This window comes from Canis lupus, chromosome 38, assembly GCF_003254725.2.
Source record: "Canis lupus dingo isolate Sandy chromosome 38, ASM325472v2, whole genome shotgun sequence".
Classification (NCBI taxonomy): Eukaryota; Metazoa; Chordata; class Mammalia; order Carnivora; family Canidae; genus Canis; species Canis lupus.
The window spans coordinates 18244139-18271956 of NC_064280.1; the positions used below are offsets into that span (position 1 = coordinate 18244139).

Consider the following 27818-nt stretch of genomic DNA (forward strand, 5'->3'; position numbering starts at 1 on the left):
CAGCAGATCAGTCCTTTGCACTGAGTACACAAGGATGGGCTTCGGGCGCTGTAGCGAATGTTTAAGGCCCGTGGAACCTTCTAGGCTCCATGTCCTTCCCCACCCTGACACGGAGTGCCTGTGCTTGCAGAGCTGTCCAGGCACGGTGACTTCCCAGCCCGTCGCAGGGGTCCTCACCCTGCCCCTTTCTCTGCCTTTTAGGGAGACCGTTTATGTCTGGGAGCTACATTGGTCAGGGTTGGCCGGAGACACAGGAGCACAGAGTAGAGTAACGGAATAGGTAGGCACGTACAAGGGGACGTTTATTGTAACAGTCGGCTCACGGATCATGGAGGCCGAGGAGGCCCACAGCGTGCCATCTGCAAGGTGGAGACCCAGGAAGGAGGGTGACGTGATTCGGTCCGAGTCTGAAGGCCTGAAACCCGACGGGGGCCGAGGGTTTTAAATCTGAGTTCCAAGGCCTAAGAACCAAGAGTGCTGGTGTCTGAGGGCTGGAGAAGATGGATGTCCCAGCTCCAGCAGAGATCGAACTCCCCTTTTCTCCCTCTTTTTGTTCTGGTTGGGCCCTGCCCAGGTTGGGCGATGGCCACCCACCCCGGGGAGAGACCTCTGCCTTCCTCATTTCACCAATGAATGGTTTCAATGGCTGAAACCTCCTCACAGGCACACTCAGAAATACTGTTTTATCAGCCGTCTGGTCATGCCTTAGCCCAGTCAGGCTGGCACATGGAAGGAACCAGCACATAGCTGATTTAGTAGTCGGGTAAGGGATGGTTGGCCTCCCCGGGCCCACATCTCATGGTGTGTTGTGATGGGCCAATACTGTAATTTTGGAGAATGAGAGCAACTGCATCAGCCTCTCAGTATTGTTTGTTTTCTTAAGATTTTATTTATTTATTTGAGAGATTGCACAGAGGGAGAGGGAGAAGCAGGCTCCTGGCTGGGTGAAGAGCCCAGCTCAGGCTCGATCCCAGACCCTGAGATCACGATGTGAGCTGAAGGCAGATGCTTGACTGAGCCACCCAGGCGCCCCAGCCTCTTGGTGCTTATTTGCACGGAGGGCACGTAGGTGTTGGGAGCAAGGCCAAGAGTGATCCCATGGTGGGTCTGGGGCCAGGGGGTTGGGGGGCGGGCAGCGCTCCTGTGACTCACGCAGTGGGAGCTAAAGTTCCTCTAAAGAGAAGAGGGCAGGGGAGGGGGAACCGGCCTTTGAATCCTCGCTGTGTTCCTACTGCCCAGTCCTCAGTGAGTGCTCCTGCGAAACCGAAACTGAAACCGAAGCAGGATACTGGCCCTGATGTTGAGAGGAAGAAACAATGGGGGGAGCCAGGTGGGTGGGGCTTCACTTCCTGTGCTTCCTGCCTGCCTTCCCCGATTCTGGAACCTAGATGGCCTGTACTGGTTTCCCAGGGCCTAGATGGCCTGTACTGGTTTCCCAGGGCCGCTGTGACAAGTGACCCCAAACCTCCGACTTGGAGCCCGGGGTGGTTTCCCTGGACTGAAATCCAGGCATCAGAAGGACCAGGTCCTAACTCTGGGAAACGAACTAGGGGTGGTGGAAGGGGAGGTGGGCAGGGGAGTGGGGCTGACTGGGTGATGGGTGCTGAGAGGGGCACTTGACGGGATGAGCACTGGGTGTTATTCTATATGTTGGCAAATTGAACACCAATAAAAAATAAGTTTATTAAAAAAAAAGGACCAGGTTCCTCCAGAGGCTGCAGGAGAGAGTCCCTGAGTTTGCCTTGTCCAGCGTCCCGAGCATCCCTTGCATTCCGTGCCTCGTGGTCCCTTCCTCCATGTCACGGGCCAACAGCTTAGCATCCTCAGCTCCCCCTGCTTCCCGCTTACGAGGACACAAGGGATGGCATCTGGAGCCCACCCACTGGCTGCGGCAGGACCATCCTCCCCTCTCAGCTCCGCCCTCACCTGAAGCGCACCTGCACACCTCTTCCTGCCTTGGAAGGTGACACTCAGGTTTCTAGGATTAGGACTAGGGCGCAGCGCTCTTCGGCGGCCACACCCCACAGGGTCCACAGTGCGCTCCAGGGTGTCCTCGGCCACGGCCCTGCAAACCTGCCCGGAAAAGTAATGATGCTGACCCCGCACATTCCAGAAACACCGGCCTGGCCACTTTCTCCCTCCTCATCTGTTCTCTTCCAGGGGAAACCACTATTACCTTTTGGGCATTTCTGTCTCCAAGGACTTTCTTACAGGGAGGAACTGCAAACGACTCCTGCCTCCTGGTGACCTGTAAAACGGTTGCCGCTCCCTGCCCGGTCCAGGGGTCCTTTTGGCCAGGCCAGGAGTTGATCGGCCATTGGTTTTAGGATAGAAAATGGAGCTTTTTTTAAAAAAAATGGAGGCTCTCACTTTTTACTCCATTCCAGACATGCCAGCTCTCAGAGCCACAACTGTCAGGCCGCTGGGCTCAAGGAAAGTACTGCTTGCGTAAGTGAATGGATCCCATCGCTACTCAGGGTGGCCCAGGGACCAGCAGCGTCTGCTTGTTAGACCCCCAGAATATCCATGTCCCCTTAGACCTAAGGACCAGGATCTGCATTTTAACAAGACCCCCAGGGGATTCTTACGCACAATAGTTGGCCAAATGCTGCCCTTAGAGCAATGGTTCTGAACTTTGGTTGTTCCAGAGAATCTTCTGTATTTAAAAAATGCTTAAAAATTAAAAAAAAAAAAAAAACAGATTCTAATTTAATTGATCGGGGGTATGGCCTGGTCATCCAAATTTGGGTGGTCCCCGCCAAGCTGGATTCAGCAGACAGGTGGAGAACCACTGCTTTACTGTTGTGCCGCGTGAGGACAGTCGCCACGAGCCACATGTGGCTACTTACGTTTACTTAAAGAAAAATTCCATTTTTTGCTCACTTCAGCCACATTGCACGTACCTAATGCCACACACGGGCAGTGGGTAGTGGGTACTGTGTTGGACAAATGCAGATGTCAAATCTTTCCACAGTGTCAGATGGTTCTTTCGAACAGTGCTGTTTATGAGCCAAGGACTGGAGACACTGTTGTTTTCGAGTGAGTTAGGAGACCACTTCTGGGGGCGAGTGCTGTGGGGGACGAAGAGGGGAGTGGGGGCCCCTTGGATCCTAAGAGGGTAGGTCACCGGGTTACCGACTCCCGATGAATGAAGCTTCACCAGCAGGCAGCGCCGGCGCTCCCCACAGCTAGGCCTGGAACCGAGCCGGCCCTAGGCCTGGGCTGCACGGTGCACGGTGCACGGACCGTCATTCAATCCTCAAGAACTTTATATACCAAGTGTCCTCGTTTTTCCCAACTTGGAGCTGGGGGAGCTGAGACTTAGGGGAGGCCAACCAGCCTGGCCAAAGGCACACCACTTCCCGCGACGAGGGTCACCTGCACTGCAATGTGGATAAACTAGCCCAGCCTGGTTCTCTAGCTTCCATCTACCACGAACCCAGAATGTGCTTCTCCATAGAAATAAACCCACCCTCTGGAACATACCCTGCCAGAGAAGAGTGAGCGGCAGTTCCTACACCCTTTCTTTTCCCCCTTGCAGGTGACAAGGGAATTGAACCTTAAGTAGCTTGTCAGACCTGGTGATTCCCTATGGCACAGATCTGCAGGCTGGATTTGGCCAAGCCCTGGGGGCCGAGGGGGGCCTGGGGAAATAAGGCACCGCTCTGGGTGCCCCCTCCAACCACAGCACCATTTCACGTGGTGGGCTTCCTTATAAAACCCCCCTTGGAGCCCATTCTGTAACAGCAAAATGACAACGATGGATCACAGGACTTTGTAAAGCATCTTGTCAAGACTTCAAAGGTGAAAATGCCACATGGTCCCCAGGCCTCCCCTGGGTTGCATCCTTGACACCCAAACTTCGTGTGACGAGAAAGGAAACCACAAGCTCTCTAATCTGAGATGCGCTTCTCATGAAAAAATAAACACAAAAAACCAAAACCATAACCCTAGCCTATTATAAAGTCCTAATTTTGTTCAAGTCTGGACCAAAAATACCATTCATCATCACCATCATTTTTATAAAGGGCATTTTATTTTTTTTAAAGATTTTATTTATTCATGAGAGACAGAGAGAGGCAGAGACACAGGCAGAGGGAAGCAGGCTCCATGCAGGAAGCCCGATGTGGGACTCGATCCCGGGTCTCTAGGATCATGCCCTGGGCCGAAGGCAGACGCTCAACCGCTGAGCCACCCAGACATCCCTATAGGCATGGACATTTTAATAGAAAAAAGAACGCAAGTTAAAGCTTTATGAAAATGGTCCTCATTTTCCTTATTTTGCTCCATGCTGGGGAAAACTTCTCATGAACTACGGCAAAGTGTACACTGGTCCCTCCAGGCTGCTCACCCGATGGCTGGAGCGCTCCAGGTGGTCGTGAGGCCACGGCTGACCATGTCCCGTGGCTAACCAGAACATTCCAGCTGTAAGTGATGGAGGAGTAATGGGGAAAGCATGGAGTTTAGAGTTGGGTGCGGGTGCAGATCCCATCTCTCATTCTCACAGGCTAGTGAGCACTTGAAATGTGACAGGAGCAGTTACAGAGCTGACTTTTACTTACATTTTATAAATTTGGATGTAAACAGTCACATGTGGCTCATGGCTACTGTACTGAAGCAGCACAGGTGTAGACACTGCACTACTGTTAATGGAGCTCACGGCCACATTCACCCCGGGGCAGCCCTCTCATTTTGCCAGCCAGCACCCTGCTCCAGGTCAACTGAGCCTGTTTAGTTTTCTACATTTTGTTGTTAAGGTGTCCTCCCCAGGGGCCTCAGTGGCTGAGCGTCTGCCTTGGGCTCAGCGCATGATCCGGGGGTCCTGGGATCAAGTCCCGCATCAGGCTCCCCACAGGAAGCCCACTTCTCCCTCTGCCTGTGTCTCTGCCTCATTCTGTGTGTCTCTCATGAATAAATAAATTTGTTTAAAAAAAGAAAAAGATGTCCTTCCCCCATTGGACCTATGCAATCAGATCTCTGTATCTCTATTAAGTTTCATAACTTAAAGTTAGTCTAGAGCTTTAGCTTTTAAGCAATAGAGCCAATCTTTTTAAAAATTTTATTGATTGGGACACCCGGGTGGCTCAGTGGCTGAGCGTTTCCCTTCAGCTCAGGGCATGATCCTGGAGGCCCTTGGATCGAGTCCTGCGTCGGGCTCCCTGCATGGAGCCTGCTTCTCCCTCTGCCTGTGTCTCTGCCCCTCTCTCTCTCTGTGTCTCTCATGAATGAATAAACAAAATCTTAAAAAAAAACAAAAAAAACCCAAAATCCTTGTTGTTACTGTACGTGTTAACAGCCAAGTGGTAAGATAATCTTATATCCTAACTCAGGCTAAAAGACTTTTCCTCTGCGGTGCCAATTTTTCACAGCTGCGGCATGATTATGAGCCTATTACCAAAATCAGACATTTCCCCAATTTCACCTAAGTAAACACCCTCTGGCAGGGAAGAGGGGGCTCAGTACCCATCGCTCAGTACCCATCACCTCTCTCCTCTAGTAGGAACAGGCTACTTCTTTTTGACAAAGACTCAAAAGAGAAATCAGTGACCGAGTCAGGGTTAGGTATGAGGCTAATGCCAGGTAAGTTTTTATTATATTTAGAAAAAAAAAAAACATAACTGAAAATAAAAGTAAGTCACTCAAAATGAATGAGTTTTTAAACATCTTGTCATTCTTCAATGGCAGCATTTGGATCCACCGCCCAAGCCAGTTTTAACCCAACCAAGATGCTGGAAGGCAGAGAACACCGTGGTGCCCATCAGGCCGATGAGGGCTAAGGAGCCCAGGGCTCCCCGACTCCGCTTGCTGGGCTCTGAAACAGGAGAAGGAGCAGGGGTGACTAGAGGTGTCGGAAGGACAGAGCTGTCAACATCCACAAGCCTTCTGTCGAGGCGTCTGGGGTTGCACAAAGGACCATCTGGTTGGCCGAGGTCAACCAATGTTTGGCCTAAAGCTGTCAGTATGTCAGATACTGCGTGCAAAGAAAGTTGTCGCAGCGGTATTATTTGGACCTTAAAAGAATTATGGGATAATAATGAGAGCAGCTTTGCTCCAGGACCTTTGGGAGTGTTCCCCTGCTTTCAAGAGGGAAGTACAGCCCAAAGAGTCTCTCTCCCCCTTCTCTCCCAGGGACACCACCGATAGCAGCAAGTCAGGAGCAGGGGCTCCGGAGTCAGGCTGCCTGGCTTTAAATCCCGGCTTAGCAGTGTACACTAGTAGCTCCGAGCCTCAGTTTCCTAGCTATAGAACAGGATGTACTGTCTGCATCCTAGGATTGCTATCGGGTTACCTAGCTTACACCAAGGTCTTAGAGCAGCGACTGACACATACAAAACGTTCAGCAAAAATAAGTTTTGTTGCTCTTCAAAGGTTAGTAAAAAGAAGGGAGATACCAGACCCTTCACCTCAATATCAAGGTACTTCCCCTTTTCTCAAAGCCCTGCTAACAAGAAAAATAGAGCAGCACAGGGTTTTAAATTTGCTTCCTTGGCGGACGTCAATAGGTACTTACCTCCTGTGTAATAACCATAGGCGTAAAGAACTCGTCCAACAATCCAGGCCAAGCCCAGGCCAGAAGCTATACGCTAAAAGAAAAGGGCTGCGTTAGTACTGGCATTAAACCAACAGGCCGACCTTCAGTAACATCCAGGGCTGGTGACACCACGTTTTACCAAAACTTCCAGGGACATGGTAAAATGCTCCCCCACCACAGTTGGGGCAGAGGTATGTCGTGTGTCGCAGGAAAATCAAAGACCTGTGATTCTTCTGTGAACTGCTTGTGGCTGGGGAGAGGAGTCTGGCCCTCCAGGAGGACGGGATGGAAGGAAACTCCTGGCTTGCCCTGGGGAACTCCTTGTCCAGGAGCACAGGACAGGGAGAGGCAGGCCCGGGGGCCGAAGGGTGAGCCCCAAGACAGAACTGACCCCAGGGCAGGACCCAAGTGCTGCCGCTAGAAGAAGTAGGCAGAGGGTGTCATGCTGTCCCCCCAGAATACGCGGTCTTGGAGGGGGACATCTTCCCCTTCCCGACACCCTTGAGTAGAAAGAGTAAAACTTACACAGAAAGTCCTACTTGAGCACCACCCTGGGGGGACCCGCTGAGTCCAAAGGAGGCAGGAGAGGACGGGAGGCCGTGTGGGCATGTGAAGCATCGCACGCCACCGTCTCCAAGCGCCTCTGCAATTTATCAGTGGCATCATGGAGGGTAAGGCGAGTACTTTAGGGTTTTTTTTGTTTGTTTAGTTGATTTTGGGTAAAGTCAACTATCAGGTGTGTGAAGCCACGAAAAATAAAAGCCCCAGGCCCATAAGTCACCCTCTGCAACCTGGCCCCTGCCAGACTGAGCCTGGCTGTCATGCTACACCGTTACCACCGACCTAGGACTTGACATCGGTGCTTGTCCTCAGACTAGTTCTAGAGTATTCGGAAGAATGGAGCATGAGGAACGGGGTCCAGGGAAGAGGCACAGGAAAAGCAGACGGGATGGACACGTGGTGATGCCTAACTAGAAAGACCAGCTAATCTCTTTAGACCAGCTCGTCTAGCCACCTGCTAAGTTGGGGGCCCCTCAGAGGCCCCAGAAAGAAGTATCTTCTTGAAGACATTAGCAGATGTTTCTTTGAAAAAACAGAACTTCAGGTCAGGAACCACAGACGTGCCACTCTGGCGGCTTATAACGAAGCCCAAGGCCCTTTGAGTGTGGACCAGAGGCTCGTGTAAGGCTGAGAACCAGAAAGGAGAAGTCCCAGAACTTGGCTCAGAGCTCAGTTAAGGGGACAGTGGCCTGGGTCCATGGTGAGACCCAACCGGCACCTAACCTGGCTCCAATAAACTGGCTTTCCTGAGGTTCAAGGTACCGTGCAGACCACGTCTCCCGCCCACGAGGTCTGTGGTGGCCTATCAGGCCCTGTGACCTGCCCCCGCCTCCTGCTGACCACTTGGGGCCTTGCCCTCGCCCGTTGCCCGGAAGACGTGCTCCCTCACCTTCTGTAACTTTTGCCTGTCACCTGAGCAGCACGCACAGTCCTCCCCCGACCACCCCACTCACAGCTCTGTCCCGTTCCAAGACTCCCTTTCCACCTGCCCTGCTCTCCTCTCCTCCGTGGCACGCAGCGCCATCTGGACTTACTGCTTTTTGTCTGTGACCCCACAGCTAAAAGCAAACCAGGTGTCTTGGCCCGGTTTGTTCACCGTCGTAACTTCAGCTATCTGTCAGTGTTTGAGTGTGGCACCTGAAAATTAGGGACACAGACCCTCCAGGATCAGAGAGATTTGGGTTCAAGTTCTGATACTTCTACTTTGTGTGTCACTGTGTGCCCGAGACAGTTGCATAGTATCTGAGAGGCTTCTCCTTATCTGTAAAACATGGGGAAGGTCCTACCTACTTTAAAGAACTTTGTAACAGTAACTGAATAAAACTATTATATTTTTAAGATTTTATTTCAGAGAGAGAGAGAGAGGTAGCAAGAGAGAGAGCAGAAGCAGGGGGAGCAGCAGAAGGAGAGGGAGAAGCAGGCTCCCCGCCGGGCCAGGAGCCCGAGGTGGGGCTCGATCCCAGGACCCTGGGATAATGACCTGAGCCGAAAGCAGGTGCTTCACTGACTGAACCACTCAGGTGCCCCCGAATGAAATTCTTTTAAAAGGACATTGAAGATGTTCATTCAATGTCCATTCTGCGCTTTCCTCCCCAGTAGCTCAGTGAGCTAAATCCAGATGAAAACCCCCTTGGAAAAACTTACCGGGTGGTAAACACCTCCAACCGCTAGGAAAAATAAGAACGGAGGATACACTTCCAACCTGGAATAGACAGAGAACTTTTTAAAAAAACAAAAAACAAAAAATGGGGATCCCTGGGTGGCTCAGCGGTTTGGCACCTGCCTTCAGCCCAGGGCGTGATCCTGGAGTCCTGGGATCGAGTCCCGCATCGAGCTCCCTGCATGGAGCCTGCTTCTCCCTCTGCCAGTGTCTCTGCCCCTCTCTCTACCTATGTCTCTCATGAATAAATAAAATCTTTAAAAAAAAAAAAAAAGTGCTCCCAGTCTACGTAAAACTGCAGAGCCACGGCCGAGTTAGACACTTGAGAGTAAAACTAAACACTGAGAGGGAAGAGATGCCCCCCCAACTAGCAGGATCCACCGTCTTTTCCCCGCGTGGGATTAAAGGTAGCTCAGAACACACTGAGCGGGAGACCACAGCCCCAGCATGCTGGTGAGGAAGGCAGGGGCGAACCCCGGATTTCCTTCTGGGGCTCACGCCTGCTCCCTGCCTGGGGCTGGGCGATTCTAGGTCAGCTTAGCTAGGACGCCTTGCAAATGCAGTAGGAGGGCCACGCAACTTGAAAGACATCTTTGAAAAGATTTTTCCAGGAAAGCCCGGGTGGCTCAGTGGTTTGGCACTGCCTTCAGCCCAGGGCATGACCCTGGAGACCCAGGATCAAGTCCCGTGTCGGGCTCCCTGCATGGAGCCTGCTTCTCCCTCTGCCTGTGTGTCTTTGCCTCTTTCTCTCTCTCCATGTCTCTCATGAATGAATAAATAAAATTAAAAAAAAAAAAAAGATTTTTCCAAAACCCCACTATCCTAACAACTCTGAGTGATCGATCTGTTCACACACCTTTTTTTTTTTTACGACCATTTTAATGAGGTGCCCGTGATCATCACCACACCTGCTATTCGGCAAACAGTGCCGATCGATGGCTGAGGGGCCGGGCCCGAGAGCTTGCACCCTGAGGCCCTCCCCGGAGCCCCGTGGGGCCGACACTCACGTGTTCTGGTGGGCGCGCTGAATGCAGTTGAACAGGTGCCCGTTTTCGGGGTCCGTGCTGTACATGGTGGGATACTGAGGATCAAAGGTCAAGAGTAGCATTCAGTGTTGGTTTACAGCCAATCTAAAAGATAACCTATCCTCCAGCATCTCCTCCCATCCCCTTGACAGATGATCACTCTCTGCTTAAATACTTGCAGCAACAAGGGTCTCAACTCTGAGAAGCAGAATCGGCGCATTTCTAGCCCTAAGCAGTCCTTAGAGCGGGCACGTCTGTGCAATAGTTGCACAAGGGATGAAGGCAGCTTACGCCAGGCTCGGTGCCCTTGACACTGTGCCATCACTGCCAGATTCCCGATGCATCACAAAGACCCCACAGGGAAAGAGCCCCTTGCCAAGAGTTATCAGATCCCACAACCTTTTAAGATTTTCCTTGATGGGGGAACAGAAGAGAGAATTTTAATGGATGGGTCTGTTAAAAAAAAAAATCAGTATGAAAACTTTCAGAGAAGCTCTGGTCAGAGTCTCATGATAAGGTGCTAAACAGAAATGCGCATTTAAATTTGCTCACCAGGGACGACCTCAGTAATCGTCCCTTTTTAGATCAATTGGAACCAAAGGAAGCATTTAATAGACCTCCTTCTTATATCTGATGTCTAAGCCCAGGCTAACCTCAGCACCACACATTTCTCCTCTATTTGGGAAACGGAAAATGACCTTAAGACATCATTTTTAAAGTGGCACATTTGGAAAGACTTGCCATTTAACCCTCTTTATTTAGTTCGCTTTATTACTTATTTTTAAAACTCCAAGTATGATTGACATACATTATATTACTTTCAGGTGTATCACGTAACAATCTGATATATGCATATATCGTGGAATGACCACCACAGTAAGTCTCGTTACTATAGCTGGAGATTATTTATCTTTTGAGATCATTTAAGATTTGCTCTCTTAGCAACTTTCAAATATGTAGTATAGAGTTAATTATAGCTGCCATGCTGTACCCTGTAGACTTTTCATTTTTTTGATCCTACATATACGTGAGGTCATACAATGTTTAGCTTTCTCTGTCTGACCGATTTCATTACTTGCCTTCAAGGTCCAGCAATGTTGTTGCAAGTGGCAAGATTTCGTTCTTTTTTATGGATAATATTCCATTCTGTATACACACCTCCCCGTCTTTATCCACTCATCCACTGATGGACACTTACGTTACTTCCATGTCTTGACTACTGTAAATAGTGCTGCAATGACCACGGGGGTGCACATGTCGTTTGGAGCTAGTGTTTTCCTTTTCTTTGGATAAATACCCAGAAGTGGAATTGCTGGAGCCTACAGTAGTTCTATTTTTAATTTTTTGAGGACCCTCCACTGTTTTCCATAGGGGCCACACCAATTCACATTTCCACCAACAGCGTGTTCCCTTTTCTCCCCATCTTCGCCAGCTTTGGTTATTTCTTGTCTTTTTGATGATAGCCATTCCCCAACAGGTGTGAGATGATAGCTCATCACGGTTTTGATTTGCATTTCCCTGATGACGAGTGATGCTGAGCACCTTTCATGCACCTATTGGCCATTTGTATGTAATTTTTAGAAAAATAGCTGTTCAGGTCCTCTGCCCATTTTGGTAATTGGGTTGTTTGGGGTTTTTTTGAGTTCCGTGAATTATGTATTTTGGAAATGAACCCCTTATCATTATTATATCATTTGCAAATATTTCTTCCCATTCACTGGTTGAGCTTTTCATTTTGTTGGCAGCTTCCTTGCTGCACAGAAGCTTTTTGGTTTGACGTAGGCCTGCTTGTTTAACCCTCTTTAGAAAATAACACTCTCCCAGGCACATAGGTCCGGCCAAAAGCCATACTGTCCTTGCCCCAGCACAGCTGGTCCTTCTACGGAAGAGACCAGGTGAAAACACGGTGGAGACTGCTCCCCAGCAGGGCCCCCACCCTCCCCGGTTTCCTGCCTTCTTCTTGCTGGGAAGGAGCAGCTTTTCCAGGAGGTGCAGTTCTCAGACTGCAGTGCTGATCCCTAGCCTCACCTCTCCTTCCACCACTGAGAACAAGGTCTTGCCCCAACCCCTCTAGGTTTCCACTCACCTCCACTTTGTACTTCTTTCGGGCCTTGGAAACATTGATGGCTAGATGAGCTACCATTATGAAGCTAGCAGCACCGGTTAGAACCACGAAACCATATTCCTTCGAGAGGACAGCCATGCTGGCTCTGTGGAAGGAAGAAGACATTAGGGTACCACCCTGCACTGGAGGGACCCAGGGTAGGAGGCCTGGAGCATGGAGGTACAGCGCTTCATTACCTGCAAAGCTATACCTGCAGGGGAGCTGGGTGGCTCCAGGGGTGAAGCACCTGCCTTCGGCTCAGGTCATGATCCTGGGGTCCTGGGATCCAGCCCCACATTAGGCTCCCTACTCAGCGGCGAGTCTGCTTCCCCCTCTCCCTCTACCTTGGCTTGTGCTCTCTCTCGCCCGCTCACTCTGTCCCTCAAATACATAAAATCTTTTAAAAAAGGTATACCCGGACAGCCCCGGTGGCTCAGCGGTTTAGCGCTGCCTGCAGCCCGGGGTGTGATCCTGGAGACCTGGGATCGAGTCCTGCATCAGGCTTCCTGCATGGAGCCTGCTTCTCCCTCTGCCTGTCTCTGCCTCTCTCTCTCTCTCTCTCTCTCTCTCTCCCCCTCTCTCTCTGAATAAATAATTAATTAAAAAAAAAGGTCTGATCAAAAAGGTGGGAGTAAACATGATGTTTCTAAGAGGCAGCTGTAGATATTACCATGCATCACACAACAGAATCGAACCGTTATTCAATCACGCAATGTACACAGAGAAAGGTGTGCGAGCACATCACATTCTCTCCTGATGAACATGACGTTGGCAAGATGTGGCCTGCACCAGTGCAGTAGGCATTGCTGTAGGACATGGCTGCTTCTAAACCACTTTCAGAAAAAGGTTTAATGTGGCAAAATCCTAAAGGATGTATTAAAGACACAGACAGAGAGGAGAGAGGTAGGCAGGGAGAAAGAGAGGGAGGGAGGGAGGGAGGGAGGGAGGGAGGGAGGGAGGGAGGGAGAGGGAAGCAGGGTACGAAACAGTAAGTAAACAATGCTTCCAAGTTCTCTGTGTGACTGTGGCACGGGGGACACCGAGGGCAGGGATCGTGGGACGCCCCTTGATCCCGGGGCACATACTGGTTTAGCAGCACATGTACCGCAGGTAGGAGACCGAGCTCTAGCGCTCTGAAAGAAGAGCGTGGCTCTGAGCCTGTCACGCTGCCAGGAGACCCGGCTCGGGGCAGCTCGGGGGAGCCAGGCTGCTCATCAAGTCTTCACCTCAAAGCCCCCCTCGTGGACATGTCCAGTGCCTGCCACTTACTCTGAAATGCATCAAGAAATGACGATACACGCCAATCATGGGAACTAGGTGGTGGCTTTAGGGACGGTCTCTATATATAATTCTTCCAACTTTGCTGTATACCTGAAACATTTCACCCTAAGACAGAGAAAAGGCTAATTGTCGGCATTTTTCCGTGTTCTGCAATTTCAGCTCTTTTAGCTACTGTTCTGCCCCACAAGGAAAAAAAAGAGAAGAAACAGACTGGCCATCAGGGAGAAGAGAAGTTGGCAGGTCGGGGGAAGCCCTCGTAATGCCCAGGTAAAGCCGAGCCGCCCCTCCACCTCCCTGAGCTCCGGCAGCAGGCAGGTGAGGCAGGCAGGACAGAGAGCCCCGGCGCTCCCCGGGAGCCTTCCTGCCCGCCCACCGGCCAGCAGCTCCCGCGTGGGGTTTGCAGTTTCCAGCCCTGCTAACCGCTCACTGCGACCTGTCCTGTGGGCCTGGGAGGCCTACCTGGCCCCAAAGCGTTTCTTTTCTTTATTTTTTTTTAAAGGTTTTATTTATTTATCATGAGAGACACAGAGAGAGAGGCAGAGACACAGGCAGAGGGAGAAGCAGGTTCCATGCAGGGAGTCTGACATGGGACTCGATCCCAGGACTCCAGGATCAAGCCCTGGGCCAAAGGCCGACACTCAACCACTGAGCCACCCGGGGATCCCGCCCCAAAGCATTTCTAGTCGCCCTAGCCAACAACCCAGCAAGATAGAATATCCCCATTTCCGAAAAGGACCCAGAGGTTACGGCATGTTCCCAGGGTCGAAAATAGAAGGCACCAGAGCTGGGATTCCAATTTAGATTCCAGTTTGGTTCCAAAGTCCCCCCCCTTCCCCCCCCTTTTTAAAAAATATTTTATTTATTTATGAGAGAGAGAGAGACAGGGACAGAGAGAGGCAGAGACACAGGCAGAGGGAGAAGCAGGCTCCATGCAGGGAGCCCAACCTGGGACTGGATCCTGGGTCTCCAGGATCACACCCTGGACTGAAGGTGGCACTAAACCGCTGAGCCACCCGGGCTGCCCCCCAAGGTCCCCATTTTAATCCCACTTGGAGATTGAGAGCCGGCACCAGTGTCAGGGTCACAGCACCTTTCTCGGTGTGCAGTTTGGGGCCAGAAGGCGGCTGAGTTCTTTAAAAGGACGTTTCCCTTAGGTCTCAAAGATGACATTTAGGGCTGAAGCCCTAGAGTCTGTCCTCCCTCCCCCCACACCCTTTCTCAGGATCCACAATAATTCTCACCAGTTTCCCCTTCTACAGTCTTCACCTTGAGCGGCTCCTGGGTTGGGGGACACACTGCAAAGGGCTGTGGCCATGACTCGGTGCAGGACTGGCCTCTTGGCTACCGTCTCCCTGCCGTCGGGTACGGCGGCAGAAAGCAGGTGGTCTCTGGCTGCCCTCCACACTTCCCTGCCCTCATTCCCTCCTAGAATTTAGTTGCTTCCAAAATTTAGAAAATCAGCTCGGGGAGGTAGTAGTTATTAAAATGGAAATATAGGGTGAATTCTGAACACCTCTTTGAGAATAGAAATGACTGAGCATTCCAACCTATCTGATGTCCTTGGAGCTCAACAAAACTCTGCCAAACAGGTCATTTAAAATGAAGCTGTCACTCACTCTGTCAGAAGCCACCTGCTTAAGGACAGTAAATGAAGCACACTTAGCTCAGGTCAAAGTTTGCAAGTCGAGAGTCCTAGGTTGAGAGCGCATTTCCAGACCCTAGCCTCTGGACAGGATGCCAGGCTCCCCGGCAGCAGGGGGTCACCCTGTGTTTGTGTGGCACTTTTAACCCTCACAAAAATCTCTTTAGCTTCACTACACAGAAACGGGGATGGAGGCTCAGGTAAATGAGGGCAGAACCAAGACCAGAGCAGGTTTTAGGTCTGCCCCGAATACCCAGGCACAGGCAAAACGTTAGAATTTCATGACTCAGTCACTGCCCTTGGTTTTTCTGGTTTGTAAGGGGTTGGGGTGGAAGCTGAGAGGCACGACAGGCATCTTGAGTAGATGTTTCTGTTGCAGGCAGGCAATGAGCCACACTCAGGCGACTGCTCAAAAATTTATAACCTGAAATCAATACTTACTACTGAGCTCCTCTTCCAGAGTGTACATGCAATCTGGGAGGTTAAAGCTGTTAGACATGCACACTCTAGTGAAAGTTACCCTCCTCCCACTTTGCTACCGTGATGGGTATGAGGGAAAAGGGATCTGGGTACAGGCAAGCAGAGCCAGGAACAAGTACCTTTGAAGGGCAGAGAATATACAGTGGGGGACCCAGAGACCAATGCCAGAGTGGGTGGTTTGCAAAAGACCGTGTAGCTAGCTGTGTGCTCAGATGGGAGGAAGGGGTCTACTTTCCTTGAACCTCTCCCCGCAGGAGTCCTGGACGCACCTGCAAAGGCGCAAAAGCAAAGCCCAGGATGCCTCCTACAGGATGGGCAGACAGCACTCCTTGACACCCCCTTGCCCTCCCACCAAATGAGGAGTCCCGCTCCAGACACCAGCTGGTGTGATCGATGCTGAACCAGCCACGGCAGCCACTTAGGGCAGCTGGGGAGACCGCGTCTGTCTGGCATCCTCCACGCCAAGCACACAGTGGGCCCTATAGACACCTGCGGAATAAACAGACAAGCCGCGGCTCCAGGTGGCTTTCAGGAATGACACCACCAACTGACACAATGCTTGTCACCTGCCACGGCGCCCAGCTTAAAGTAGGTGCCTGGGCGATTTAAGTTCCCTTTTGTTCCCCTCAAAAGTGTCTCCAGAACCCTTTGAAGCAAAGAAAGAGGAGGTCAGAACACAGAAGAAAGCTCTGTCATCATGGCTGCTGAACACATAAATCCAATAGGGACAGGAAAATGGTTATGGCTTGTCCCTTCGGGACAGAATCAGCTTGGGACGCCCAGGGGGCTCAGCGGTTTGGCCCGGGGCGTGATCCTGGAGACCCAGGATCAAGCCCTGCATCGGGTTCCCTGCATGGGGCCTGCTTCTCCCTCTGCCTGTGTCTCTGCCTCTCTCTGTCTCTCATGAATGAATAAATAAAAATCTTAAAAAAAAAAAAAGAGAATCAATTGAAGTCCACATTCATAAAACAACACCTATTGGACCCCTGGGTGGCTCAGTGGTTGAGCGTCTGCCTTTGGCTCAGGGTGTGACCCCAGGGTCCTGGGATCGAGTCCCACAGCGGGCTCCCTGCATGGAGCCTGCTTCTCCCTCTGCCTGTGTCTCTGCCTCTCTCTCTCTCTCATGAGTAAATAAATAAAATTTTAAAACAAAACCATATATATAAAAACTTGAGGCCGAAAAAAACCCTATCATTTGCTGAGTCCTTCTGCTCTGAGGAATCCAAGGCTAAGACACGGATGCTCCCACCCCTTAAAGGTCGGCCTTGGTGGGCTCGGGTGCAGGTGAGCTCACTGGTTCGGAGGGCGGGGGAGCAGCACAGCTGACAGAGGCCGCAGCCTGAGGCTGTCCCGGCCCTGGAGCCAGCGGAGAGCCACCAGGCTACAGGCTGCATCACCTCTCTGGCTTAGCACACCGCATTTTGCTGATTACACACCGACTCTTGTCACCAGCAACCCTTTTATTGACCTAAGGAGATAAGGTGGTCTTGGGTGGGGATCTCTGCCCCAGACTTTGGTGTCTGCGGTGGCACCAGACTCACGGCATGTGGTCTAACAGTCCCTTTGCAGCTCAACTTCCAAAGCAGGTGTAGAGTCTTTTGTAACCCGCTTAGCTGCACAACGGCGTTTGTTCATCATCACACTGTGTTCGAGGTGGGTCACGCTCTCGCTGGGTACATGAGAAGTTATAATTTGTATACACAGAAATGTATTTAGGTACCTATTTTTTTTTTAATTTATTTATTCATGAGAGACACAGAGAGAGAGGCAAAGACACAGGCAGAGGGAGAGGGAGAAGCAGGCTCCATGCAGGGAGCCCAACCTGGGACTCGATCCTGGGTCTCCAGGATCACGCCCTGGACTGAAGGTGGCGCTAAACTGCTGAGCCACCTGGGCTGCCCATTAGGTACCTATTTAAACGTACTTAGTGTGCACTATGACACGGTGGTGGGGAAGTATAAGATGGAACCATCTGGAGAACAGCCTAACGATGGTTAATATTCTTCACATTGTTCATACCTTTTGGTTCATTAATTCCACTGGGAAGCTAAGCTAGAGGTTATAATCAGAGGCTCAGACAGATGTGGTTCAAAGACGTTCACTTGAGCACCATGTATAACAGCGACAACAGAAATGGCACCATGGCCAAGCAAAGAGGACAAATTAAATAGTACACCTGTAAAACAGAATATTGTAGTATGACCATTAAAAATGGTGTGCACACAATTAAAGGTGTTGAAACAGGCTTAACATACAGCATGAGAGGTTTTTTTAAAAAAAAAAAAAAAAACCTCAAAAGGCGTATATAGTGTATAATCTCAATTTTCTCCGTAATAGAAAAAAATCAAAAATATTAAAACCATCACCATAGGGACGCCCGGGTGGCTCAGCGGTTCAGCATCTGCCTTCAGCCCAGGGTGTGATCCTGGAGTCCCAGGATCGAGTCCCACGTCGGGCTCCCTGCATGGAGCCTGCTTCTCCCTCTGCCTGTGTCTCTGCCTCTCTCTCTGTGTTTCTCATGAATTAATTAATTAATTAATTAATTCAAAAAATAAATCTTAATAAAAGTAAAAAAAATAAAACCATCAGCATAATCACTTCTAGATGGGTGAATTACAGACTTTCCTTTGTACTTTCTGTAATTTTCAAAATGAGCAGATACACACCAAAAAAAAAAAAACTACAGAAAGTGGCCTGACAGGAACTGAGAACTCAGAGGAACAGTCAATATATCGCGATGGAACCAACAGCCACAGGTGACTCACTACCCAGCCTGCATCCTGTCACTCACCTGCCCTGTGCTCTTGGCAGCTCGGGGATAAAGTTCTGGAATGAAACCAAGCTCAGCACCCAGTTCTCACACCTCCTAGCTGCGTGTCCTTGGGAAGATTTCTCCACCTGTTTTAGCGACCTCGGCTTCCTTATGTGTTAAATAGAGACTCGGGTGGTACCCGCCCGCCTCTGCGCTTGTCGTTGTTGTGAGGAAGACACGGGGGACGCTGTCTCGAGGGCTCAGCATGATGCCTGACACGTGGTGGGCACTCAGCAAATGTTCCGCACCAGATTCTTTTTTTTTTTTTAAAGATTTTATTTATTTATTCATGAGAGAGAGAGGCAGAGACACAGGCAGAGGGAGAAGCAGGCTCCATGCAGGGAGCCCAACGTGGGACTCGATCCTGGGTCTCCAGGACCAGGTCCTGGGTTGAAAGCAGCGCTAAACCGCTGAGCTACCCGGGCTCTATTATGTGTGCGTTTACATCAACTGTCTCTGCCCTGATTCAATTATAAAAGCGCATGTTTGAATCAATGATAATTTCCCTTAAAGAACGTATAATTTAGAACTCTATTTTCAAACAGCAAACAGAATCGAGAACCATATATATTTCACTTCTTTTCCGAGCTCTGAGCCAGCCGTGATAAAGCAGGAATATTCAGGAGGAAGCAGGTTTCCGATGCTGACCAGGGACATCTGCCAACTGCAGTCCCTGAAGCCCACACTGCAGCCAGAGATGCTTGCTCATCCCCGCGTGGGCGTGTGCGCTCACTTGCTCATCCAAGGTTCCTGAGTGCCTACTGTATACCGCTCACAGGGCCCTGAGCTGGAGATGAAGAGCTCACACTTTGGTCCCTGCCCTCACCAGGCCCGTGTTCTACTGGGGGAAACAGGCAAACGAGCAAACACACACCCAATTCCAGATTTCCCCCGTCACAGCAGGGATCAGAAACTGGGTGCACACTTATCCTACAAAATGAAAGTGAACATGTTGGGGAAAGGCAGAAATAGGACGGAAGAAGGGTTTCTGTTCTCTTCTCCCTTATTAGCAGCGGCAGGTGTGGATCCTTTCAGTTTCCTGGCCGTCTTGAGAGGAGTCAGAATAGTTTGGTTCAAAGTATATGAAAGTGAAGGCCTTAAAAGAAACTAGATTTTATTTTCAATTGAATTTTTTTTAAGATTTTATTTATTTATTCATTCAGACACACAGAGAGAGAGAGAGAGAGAGAGAGAGAGAGGCAGAGACACAGGCAGAGAGAGAAGCAGGCTCCACGCAGGGAGCCTGACATGGGACTCAATCCTGGGACTTCAGGATCAGGCCCTGGGCTGAAGGCGGCACTAAACCGCTGAGCCATCCGGGCTGCCCTAATTTCTTTTTTTTTTTCTTTTTTTTTTTTTTTTAAGATTTTACTTATTAACTCATGAGAGACTCAGAGAGAGGCAGAGACACAGGCAGAGGGAGAAGCAGGATCCATGCCGGGAGCCCGATGCGGGACTCCATCCCAAGACTCCAGGATCACGACCTGAGCCAAAGGCGGAGGCTCAACCGCTGAGCCACCCAGGTGCCCCCATAGATGCCTTTCTTGAGAATACTTTAGAAAACCAAATTAGGGATCCCTGGGTGGCTCAGCGGTTTAGACCCTACCTTCGGCCCAGGGCATGATTCTGGAGTCCCAGGATCGAGTCCCATGTCCGGCTCCCTGCATGGAGCCTGCTTCTGTCCCTGTCCCTCTCTCTCAGTCTCTCATGAATAAATAAAAAATCTTTTAAAAAACCCACCAAATTATTTCTAGAATATTTTAAAACTGCAATATTTCTGCCTGTAACTTTTGTACTTATCAAAGTATTAAATAGCTGAAAATGATTTTTTGAAGACATGTCAGGGCGAGGAAAAACGAGGAGCAGTATTTTGAAGCAGGTGGGGAAGGGGAAAAGCGCAGGTCGAGGTAGGTTTCCAGGGGGAGATTAGAGGACAGTGGGGCCTCAGGGTCTCCACAGCCAGTGAGTAGACACCCAGTGGATTTTAAGAAAGCCCCAAGGCCAGGTCTCCCTTGAGAAGTGATCAAGCCTGGGCTTCAATGAGAAGACATGCCCCATTCCAGTGCCTGAGTGAGCAACACAAATTTGCATTATGACATCTGCCTGAAGTAGTCCCCTCGAGGAATTTTACCAGCAGATTCTCTGGAAACATCACCACACTTTGCTCAACCTTCCCTCCAGTTCTGCTTCTCTCTGGGGCAGGGGTTCCTTCAGTTTCAAGGACGACCCAGAACACTTCCTGAACCACATTCACCAGAACACTCCGGGGGGTGAAGCTCTCCTTCACTATGTACTCACGTCTCTCTTGGCTGCCAAAAGAAACTCCCCAGTGTACAATCAGCATTGCACAAATGGGGCAAGAGGCAAGCTTTATAGATTTGGGCACTTGCCTCAAATTATTACTTCTGAATCATGAAGTTACATCAACTTATCTTTTACTAAGTGAAATCAATTGGATTGTTTAAAGGGAGAACACGGATTTCACCCTTCAGCTCTCTCTTTGCTCTTAAACAAGCAGACAAAAGCCAGCGTGGACAGCGGTCACCCTCTACTTCCATCTGCAAGATCGTTCTCCCTAAATTGTCCTGCAATTTCTCAGCAGTGTCTTTTTGTTTCTTTATACATCCAGGAGTGGGACAGTGGGCAAGCACTCACTCACACACTGACTTGGAGCCATTTCCCAGTGTTTCCTTAAAATTCTTATCTGGCTCCCTCTGTTATTCATCCAATCTTCTTTTTACGTGGTCCCTTCTTTTATATTTTCATGAGACTAACACAAGGGCGGTCACTTAAAGGGCTGGTCTGATGGTCCCAAATGGACTTCCCAACATGCAAGGTGGTTCAGAAAACTGAGGTTGGAAAAAAAAAAAAAAAGAGAGAGAGAAAACTCTGAGGTTGTGCTGGGTGTCTACTCAGCCTGCTTAAAGCACCTCAGGGCAGCTGCCCAGCCGCACTTCTGCCTCTGTTTCTACAAATGAACCATCTTCAACATCATTTCAGCCAGGGCAGCTGACCCTCATGAACCCATGGAGAGCTCAATGGAGAAATTTAAGAACGTGGATGGAAGCCGCACCAAAGTACTTCCCTGCTTCCACGATGGGAGAAAAGAAAGAATCACAGGATTTCTTTGTGTCCACCCTACATTTTCAAAATGCCACTTCTGGCCACTTCTACAACGAAACAGGTAATGGGATCTGCCTCAATGCCAAAGTTTCACACGACAGCTGGATTTTTTAAAAAGGGGCCAGGATATTTAAAAGAAGGAATCATAACCCAGGTGAGGAAAAATGACCACTTCTCACCGTTGCATTGCACATTTGATAGATGTTTCTCCAAGGGCTAAAAACAAGTTAGCTCAACAGGCACACAATTATTTATCCAGCACTTAATCATTAACTCGGTGAGGCGAATAGCAAGCAGGTCAGAAAATGGTACTTCCCCAGAACCTCATATTCTTTGATTCCTCACCAATGTTCCTCGCAGGACATTTGGGAAGTGGACACTGACAGTTAGAAGGGTGGGAGATCGGGGGATCCCTGAGTGGCTCAGGGGTTTATTTTTTTTATTTTTTTATTTTTTAAAATATTTTATTTATTTATTCTTAGAGACGCAGAGAGAGAGGCAGAGACACAGGCAGAGGGAGAAGCAAGCTCCATGCAGGGAGCCTGATGCGGGACTCGATCCAGGGTCTCTAGGATCACACCCTGGGCTGCAGGCGGCGCTAAACCGCTGTGCCACCGGGGCTGCCCTGGCTCAGGGGTTTAGCACCGCCTTCAGCCCAAGGCATGATCCTGGAGTCCCGGGATCGAGTCCCACATTGGGCTTCCTGCATGGAGTCTGCTTCTCCCTCTGCCTGTCTCTGCCTATGTCTGTCTGCCCCCCCTGCCCCTCTCTCTCTGTCTCTCTCTCCCTCTCTGTGTGTCTCTCATGAATAAATAAATAAAATCTAAAAAAAAAAAAAAAAAAAAGGTGGGAGAGCTGTCTCTTTAAGGGAAAATTTTGAATTTTTTATTCAAAATTAATAGAATTTCGAATTCTATTCCAAACATATTGAACTTTATAGATTCCCTCTGCCCCTCCTGCTCATGCTCTCGCTCTCAAAAAAAAAAAAAAAAGGCAAATTTCCCATATTGTTTTAATTCCAACACGTTGGTGAACCATCAATACTGAAATCAATAAATACCTAACTTCACTGGCTGGGAGCTGGAAAGGAGGGGGTCAGCATGAAGCCCAGGTTCACAATAGTTCTGCTTCAGTGGGCCGAGCCGGCATGGACACAGTAATCCCTGGTAAGGTCACATAAGCAAATTACCAGCTCTTGTCTTCTCCGGAGTCTGACTTCTGTGTGAAGAGGCACTAGACACACACGCCTGAATGGAACGGAGTCTCCCCTGGAAAAAACTGGTAATTCAGCTCCTCAAGAATCTACGAATAGATTGGAACGAGAGAACAAATCCTAGGTTCCCCTGCTGGTGTGATGCCAAACTTTCCCAGATTCTTGATACAGAAGGCTCTATGGGGTGAGAGTTCCTTGATGGGTTGGCACCTCACCTAGACGTCCTGGGCCATGCTGGGCCATCTGGAGCAGAACCTCCCAGGAGATGTGATCCCAGTGGCAGGCCACGGGGCATTTCCTGTGGTCTGAAGGTACCCACTTCAGGGGAGCAAGAGAAAGAATGGGGAGAAGCAATGGGACACAGAAGAAAATAAAAATCTCCTGACAATGCATGAAATGCAGCTGATCTGACACAGTCAGTGTAGGACAGACAGTTTACCTAAGTGGAGTGCTTGCCTGAAGCCCACACCTACCACCCCCTTCAGTATTGCTTCCAGGAATGGTTCCCTCCCTGTTTTATCCCCCACCACACTCAGGACACCACGCAGGGGTGGCGGAGTGTGCAGGTCTGCGATGGCGATCCAGACTGGGATAGAGGGTCCTGACCCTCCAGGAGACACATGACATGGAGAGAGACAACACAGGAGGACCATGAAACGGGACAGGAACAGATTGAGTGGAAGGCTCTGAAGGACACCGTGTGATGGGCGGGAGAGGACAGAGGGAGAGAAAATATCAAGTGCACAGGAGCCAGGAAAGGGCTTTGCTCGCGTAAGGAAGAGAAAGGACACCAGTGCGTCAGAAGGGTATGGACTAGAAGGGTATGAGTAATCATATAGACCAGAAAAAGACTGGTTAGGAGAAATCAGTTGTTATTAATAATACCTATTATTAGCCTATATTATTTACTATATATCAAACACTGTTCTGGGTGGCCCACCAATATTACCTGCTCATAGCATCCCTATGAAATAACATTACTTGTATTGTGCAGATGGGGAAAGGAAGCATCAGAGGGGTTAAGTAATCTGCCCAACATCACACAGCCATCACAGAGGAAGCCTGCACTCACACACAGCCAGACAGCCTGGCTCCAGACTCTGTATTTTCAAACCCTTGTCTCTACTACCTCTTAACGAGATTGCAGAGCAACTCTAACCACACCTGATCTCTTTTGGAATTTCTCTATCTCCCCAAACTCTCTCCTGAGCATAAAATATATTAACAGGGATAGAGAGCTAATAATTAACTCCCAGTCTGTGACTGATTAAAGCCTGAGAACTTTCTAATTGGAAGAAAAAAAAAAAGAAAACTTGGATGAGGTCCAAAAAAGAAACTTATTTTTAAATTTCTTTTAATGGGTGTCAGCACAGCCCTATGACAAGAGGAGAGATTCTGGGAAGGAAAAGCTTCCTCCCATCTTTCAGGTGTACAGGCTTGCAAGGAGCAAAGAAACCCGCACTTCTTGTCATATTGTGATTTCCGCACACCCTGTACCTTAATGGGCATTGTGCAGTTCCTGAAGGTCACAGGGAAATAAGCCCGGACTTCCACAAGAGGAAAACAAAAATCTCAAATGAGTCACAGGGACACCACTTGCATTTTCCACCACAAGCAATGTGGGCAGGCTGCAGTTAATTCTTAGCAGCTGCTGAGTCCTCACCAGGGTACCAGACACTGTGGATGGAGGAACTATCGGGGCTGCTGGTTCCTGGCCGAAACGGGGGATCTAACTCTTTGTGCCGGTCTGTACTTAGAATGAAGCTGTGCCAAAATCATTCATCCACATCGCTTTGGCTGGAGAAATAAAATACCACTTACTAAAAAAGGGGTGAGGGGGTGGGGGCAGCTGGGTGGCTCAGTGGTTGAACAGCTGCCTTTGGCTCAGATCATGATCCTGGGGTCCCGGGATCGAATCCCACATCACGCTTTCTGCAGGGAGCCTGCTTCTCCCTCTGCCTGTGTCTCTGCCTCTCATAAATAAATAAATAAAATCTTTTTTTTTTTTTAAAGATTTTATTTATTCATGAGAGACATAGGCAGAGGGAGAAGCAGCCTCCATGCAAGGAGCCTGATGTGGGACTCGATCCTGGGACTCCAGGATCATGCCCTGGGCTGAAGGCAGGTGCTAAACCACTGAGCCACCCAGGGATCCCCTAAATAAAATTAAAAAAAAAAAAAAAAAAGTGAACTAAGGTACCAAAGTATTAGAACCTGAGTTCCAGCTAATGAAGAGGCCAACTCTGGCAAGAACTCAGAGGGCAGAGATCCCTAGGTGGCGCAGCGGTTTAGCGCCTGCCTTTGGCCCAGGGCGTGATCCTGGAGACCCAGGATCGAATCCCATATCGGGCTCTCGGTGCATGGAGCCTGCTTTTCCCTCTATGTCTCTGCCTCTCTCTCTCTGTGTTTGACTATCATAAATAAATAAAAATTTAAAAAAAAAGAACTCAGAGGGCAAAGAGGGAGACTTATAATCCCAAATGATGAAATCCTTAAAGGTATTTCCAAATGTCACTTAGAAGGTAATGCAAAAAAAAAAAAAAGAAGAAGAAGGTAATGCAATTTTCCTGTCTACTCATTGATGTTTTTCTCCATGGAAAGACAGGTAGGTAGGCAGACAGGCACCATAAGAGACAGTGAGGGAAACAGGAATTCTTGTTTACATGGTCGTATCCTAGCCACTGACTATTGGGTTCTTTTTCAGGAGAATGGTACACTTCTAAGTAGTGTTAGTGAATTCATCTGTGTAAACTGTAGCATTGGGTAGATTCTTTGAAACAAGCATCACTTACAAATACCTGGCAACAAATATATTCTGAATCTATATTCAGAATATTTACATATTAAATATTAAATAGGGAGCAATAGGCTTAAATAGAGCTAACGGCGCAGCAGGCACTAAATTGCGTTTTGACAGCATGATTTGTCATCCACTTCATTCCAGATTGCTCCAGGGGCTTTTCAACACGTCTCTGGGTAATGGGCTAAAGCGCTTCATTACTGCACATTGACTCACTTTGCTGTCCTCCCGGTTCGGAAATTTAACCTTTCATGACTGTGTCTCTTCAGGACTCTAGGCCAACAGCAGGAAGTCTATATGGGGGGGGGGGGGGGGGGGAGACTGTCCTCCAGTTTTGCTCCTTAATCTAAGGAACTTTCTATAGCAGGCCACAGTTATCTTTCTAGTATATCTGTTTTATATATAGTAACATCAGTTCAGGGGGAAAAAAAATTGCTTGACAAAGTTTCCTATTTTTGTAACATTGTGTCAGGATGGAAGCTTAACAGAAATGCCTTCCCAGGGGTAAAAGTATTTGTTTGGGTTTTAGATGCTAGTTTTATTTAACTGGGTTAAATTTAACTCCTGTGAGAATAAACATTCTTGATCCCCGGAGTAGGATTCTATGCTCTTCATTACTGAAGTCATGGGACTAACACATACATAGTCTTGTAACTCTGACCTGGTAACCTTGGGTGCTTCCCACAAACTGCAGGCTCTCCGTGATGGACAGATTTCCCAAGACAAGCCCTTGCTGCAGCTCCCACGCACAGAGGGATCTCAAATCTGCAGCAATTGCACCCGCCCAGGCCTAGGCCCACAGCACCTGCAAAGGGTCATTCGTGGGCACAGCAGCAGGTGTCCTTCCTCTGGACTCCCTTTCTCCAGTTAAGGGATTGCTGCCCCTGCTCAGTCACTCCTCTCCTACCCCACCCCCTCTGGTCCCAGCTTCCTGTTCCACAGTCACTTGTCCCTTAAGCTACAAAGTAGCTCTTAAACTCGAGGTCAGAAAGTCAGTAAGAGCAGAAGCCACCACTTAGGGGAATGACTCACCAAGGAGTCTCCTGCCGCTGCTACCACCGCCCTGCAGCCGCCCCTCTGCAGCGGCCCCAGGGCTCCCTGCACGGACACAGATAAGGGGGGGAAGTTTTCTCAAGTCCAAAGCCGATGTGTGCAGCATCAAGAGCCTCCTGCTCTCGCGCAGCGGTAGTTAAAGACCCACGCAAGGGGTTTCCAGTACAAACCGGCACACGTTCCTACGAGGCAGAAGGAAAACAACCCCAATTCCCTGGGAGGTTCTCCCGGCGGGTCCCTAGCAACACGTCCACATCCGCGGCAGGCGCAGGGCTCCCGGGGCACTTGCTACGGTTCGGGCCTGCAGTGTCCCGCCCGCCCACCTTTTTTTTTTTTTTTTTAAATTGTTGTTCAATTTGCCAACATATAGCATAACCCCCAGTGCTCATCCCAAGTGCCCCCCTCAGTGCCCATCACCCAGTCGCCCCAGCCCCCCGCCCACCTCCCCTTCCACTGCCCCTTGTTCATTTCCCAGAGTTAGGGGTCCCTCCCGCCCATCTTCTGCACCGGAGCTGCACTGGGCAAGGTCAGTCGGGCTCGGGGAGGCGCAGGCCAGGAGCGCCGGGTCTGCGCAGCCCGGGGAAAGGAGGAGAGCAAAGGAGGGCACTACAGGGTTGACCTTGAGAGTCTCCCCTGAGTTACCGATAGCGGGGAGGGCCCCACTTCAACGCCCCAAACCCACCCCATCACGGGAGGATGCAGGGCAGGTGGAGGTCAAAGGGGATGGAGAGGTGGACAGAAGCGTACAGAGCAGCCGGGGGAAAGGGAGCGCGTCCCTAATCCGCGCGGGACGGCAGAGGTACGGGCGGTGCCTCGCGCTGCAGCAGAAGTGCCCCGAGAGCCGGCGCTCCCGCGGCCCGCAGGTGCGGGGACTCACCTGGGTCACCTCCGCTCGGCTGGTGCGGCTGGTGCAGACCGCAGCTATGCAGCGAAGCGAGGGTGCCGCGCCCTGGGCCTCCGGCAGGGCGGGGGCGGGGCCTACGCCAAGCCCCGCCCCCTGGCCAGCGAGGCCACGCCCCCACGGCGGGGGCGCCCAGCCTCTCTGCGTGGTGGTTGGGCCGCCGCCACTGCGTTTCTATCCTTCTCAGGGCTCACCCCTCCCTACTCCCAAGGCCGTGTGTCAGTCCCTTCTGCAGACGCCTCAGTGGCCGCCTTCCTGAATTGTCCCAGTCAGTTCCTACTTTTTTTTTTTTTTTTTTTTGGATCGGGTTTGCAGAACTGTAGCGCGTCAGTAATTTGTCCCCAGCAGAGCCACCGTAGCTCGCTCCTAGGCGCGTGCGCAGCGCGCCCGGCGAGTCGGCGAAAGAGCTCGAGCCTCGCGCTGCGGGCGTGGGGCGCCGGAGGCCCTTCGTGCCTCGGGGTGCAGCGCTCGTCGAGCCGGAGGACGTCGGGGTGCTGGGCCCGTGCGCGTCCCCGGCTACTCTCCGGGAGCTGGGAGCCGGGACCCGGGAGGGGCGGCCGCACCTACCCTCGCCCGGGCTCCCCCGGCCGGCTCGCCTGGGCCCGCCTCGCGGTGCTTCCGGTGGAGGCTC

At 50.3% G+C, this 27818-nt stretch overlaps 1 protein-coding gene across 12 annotated transcripts; it reads right to left on the reverse strand.

The window, feature by feature from the left end:
* Nucleotides 1-5558: 5558 nt before the first annotated feature.
* On the reverse strand, nucleotides 5559-27818 carry MGST3 (microsomal glutathione S-transferase 3). Of its 12 annotated transcripts, XM_049106915.1 has the most exons (8): nucleotides 27164-27281; nucleotides 22410-22488; nucleotides 17305-17461; nucleotides 11865-11988; nucleotides 9761-9834; nucleotides 8738-8795; nucleotides 6512-6584; nucleotides 5559-5812 (listed from the first exon to the last, which is right to left on the reverse strand). In XM_049106915.1, exons 4-8 carry the CDS (start codon nucleotides 11979-11981, stop codon nucleotides 5676-5678), a joined length of 459 nt encoding a protein of 152 aa, XP_048962872.1. In that variant the 5' UTR covers nucleotides 11982-11988; nucleotides 17305-17461; nucleotides 22410-22488; nucleotides 27164-27281; the 3' UTR covers nucleotides 5559-5675. The 12 variants fall into 12 exon arrangements, with proteins under 12 accessions (XP_048962872.1, XP_048962877.1, XP_048962873.1 ...); XM_049106920.1 differs by lacking the exon at nucleotides 17305-17461 and having other exon boundaries at nucleotides 5559-5805; nucleotides 6508-6584; nucleotides 27164-27792; XM_049106916.1 differs by lacking the exon at nucleotides 22410-22488 and having other exon boundaries at nucleotides 27164-27282.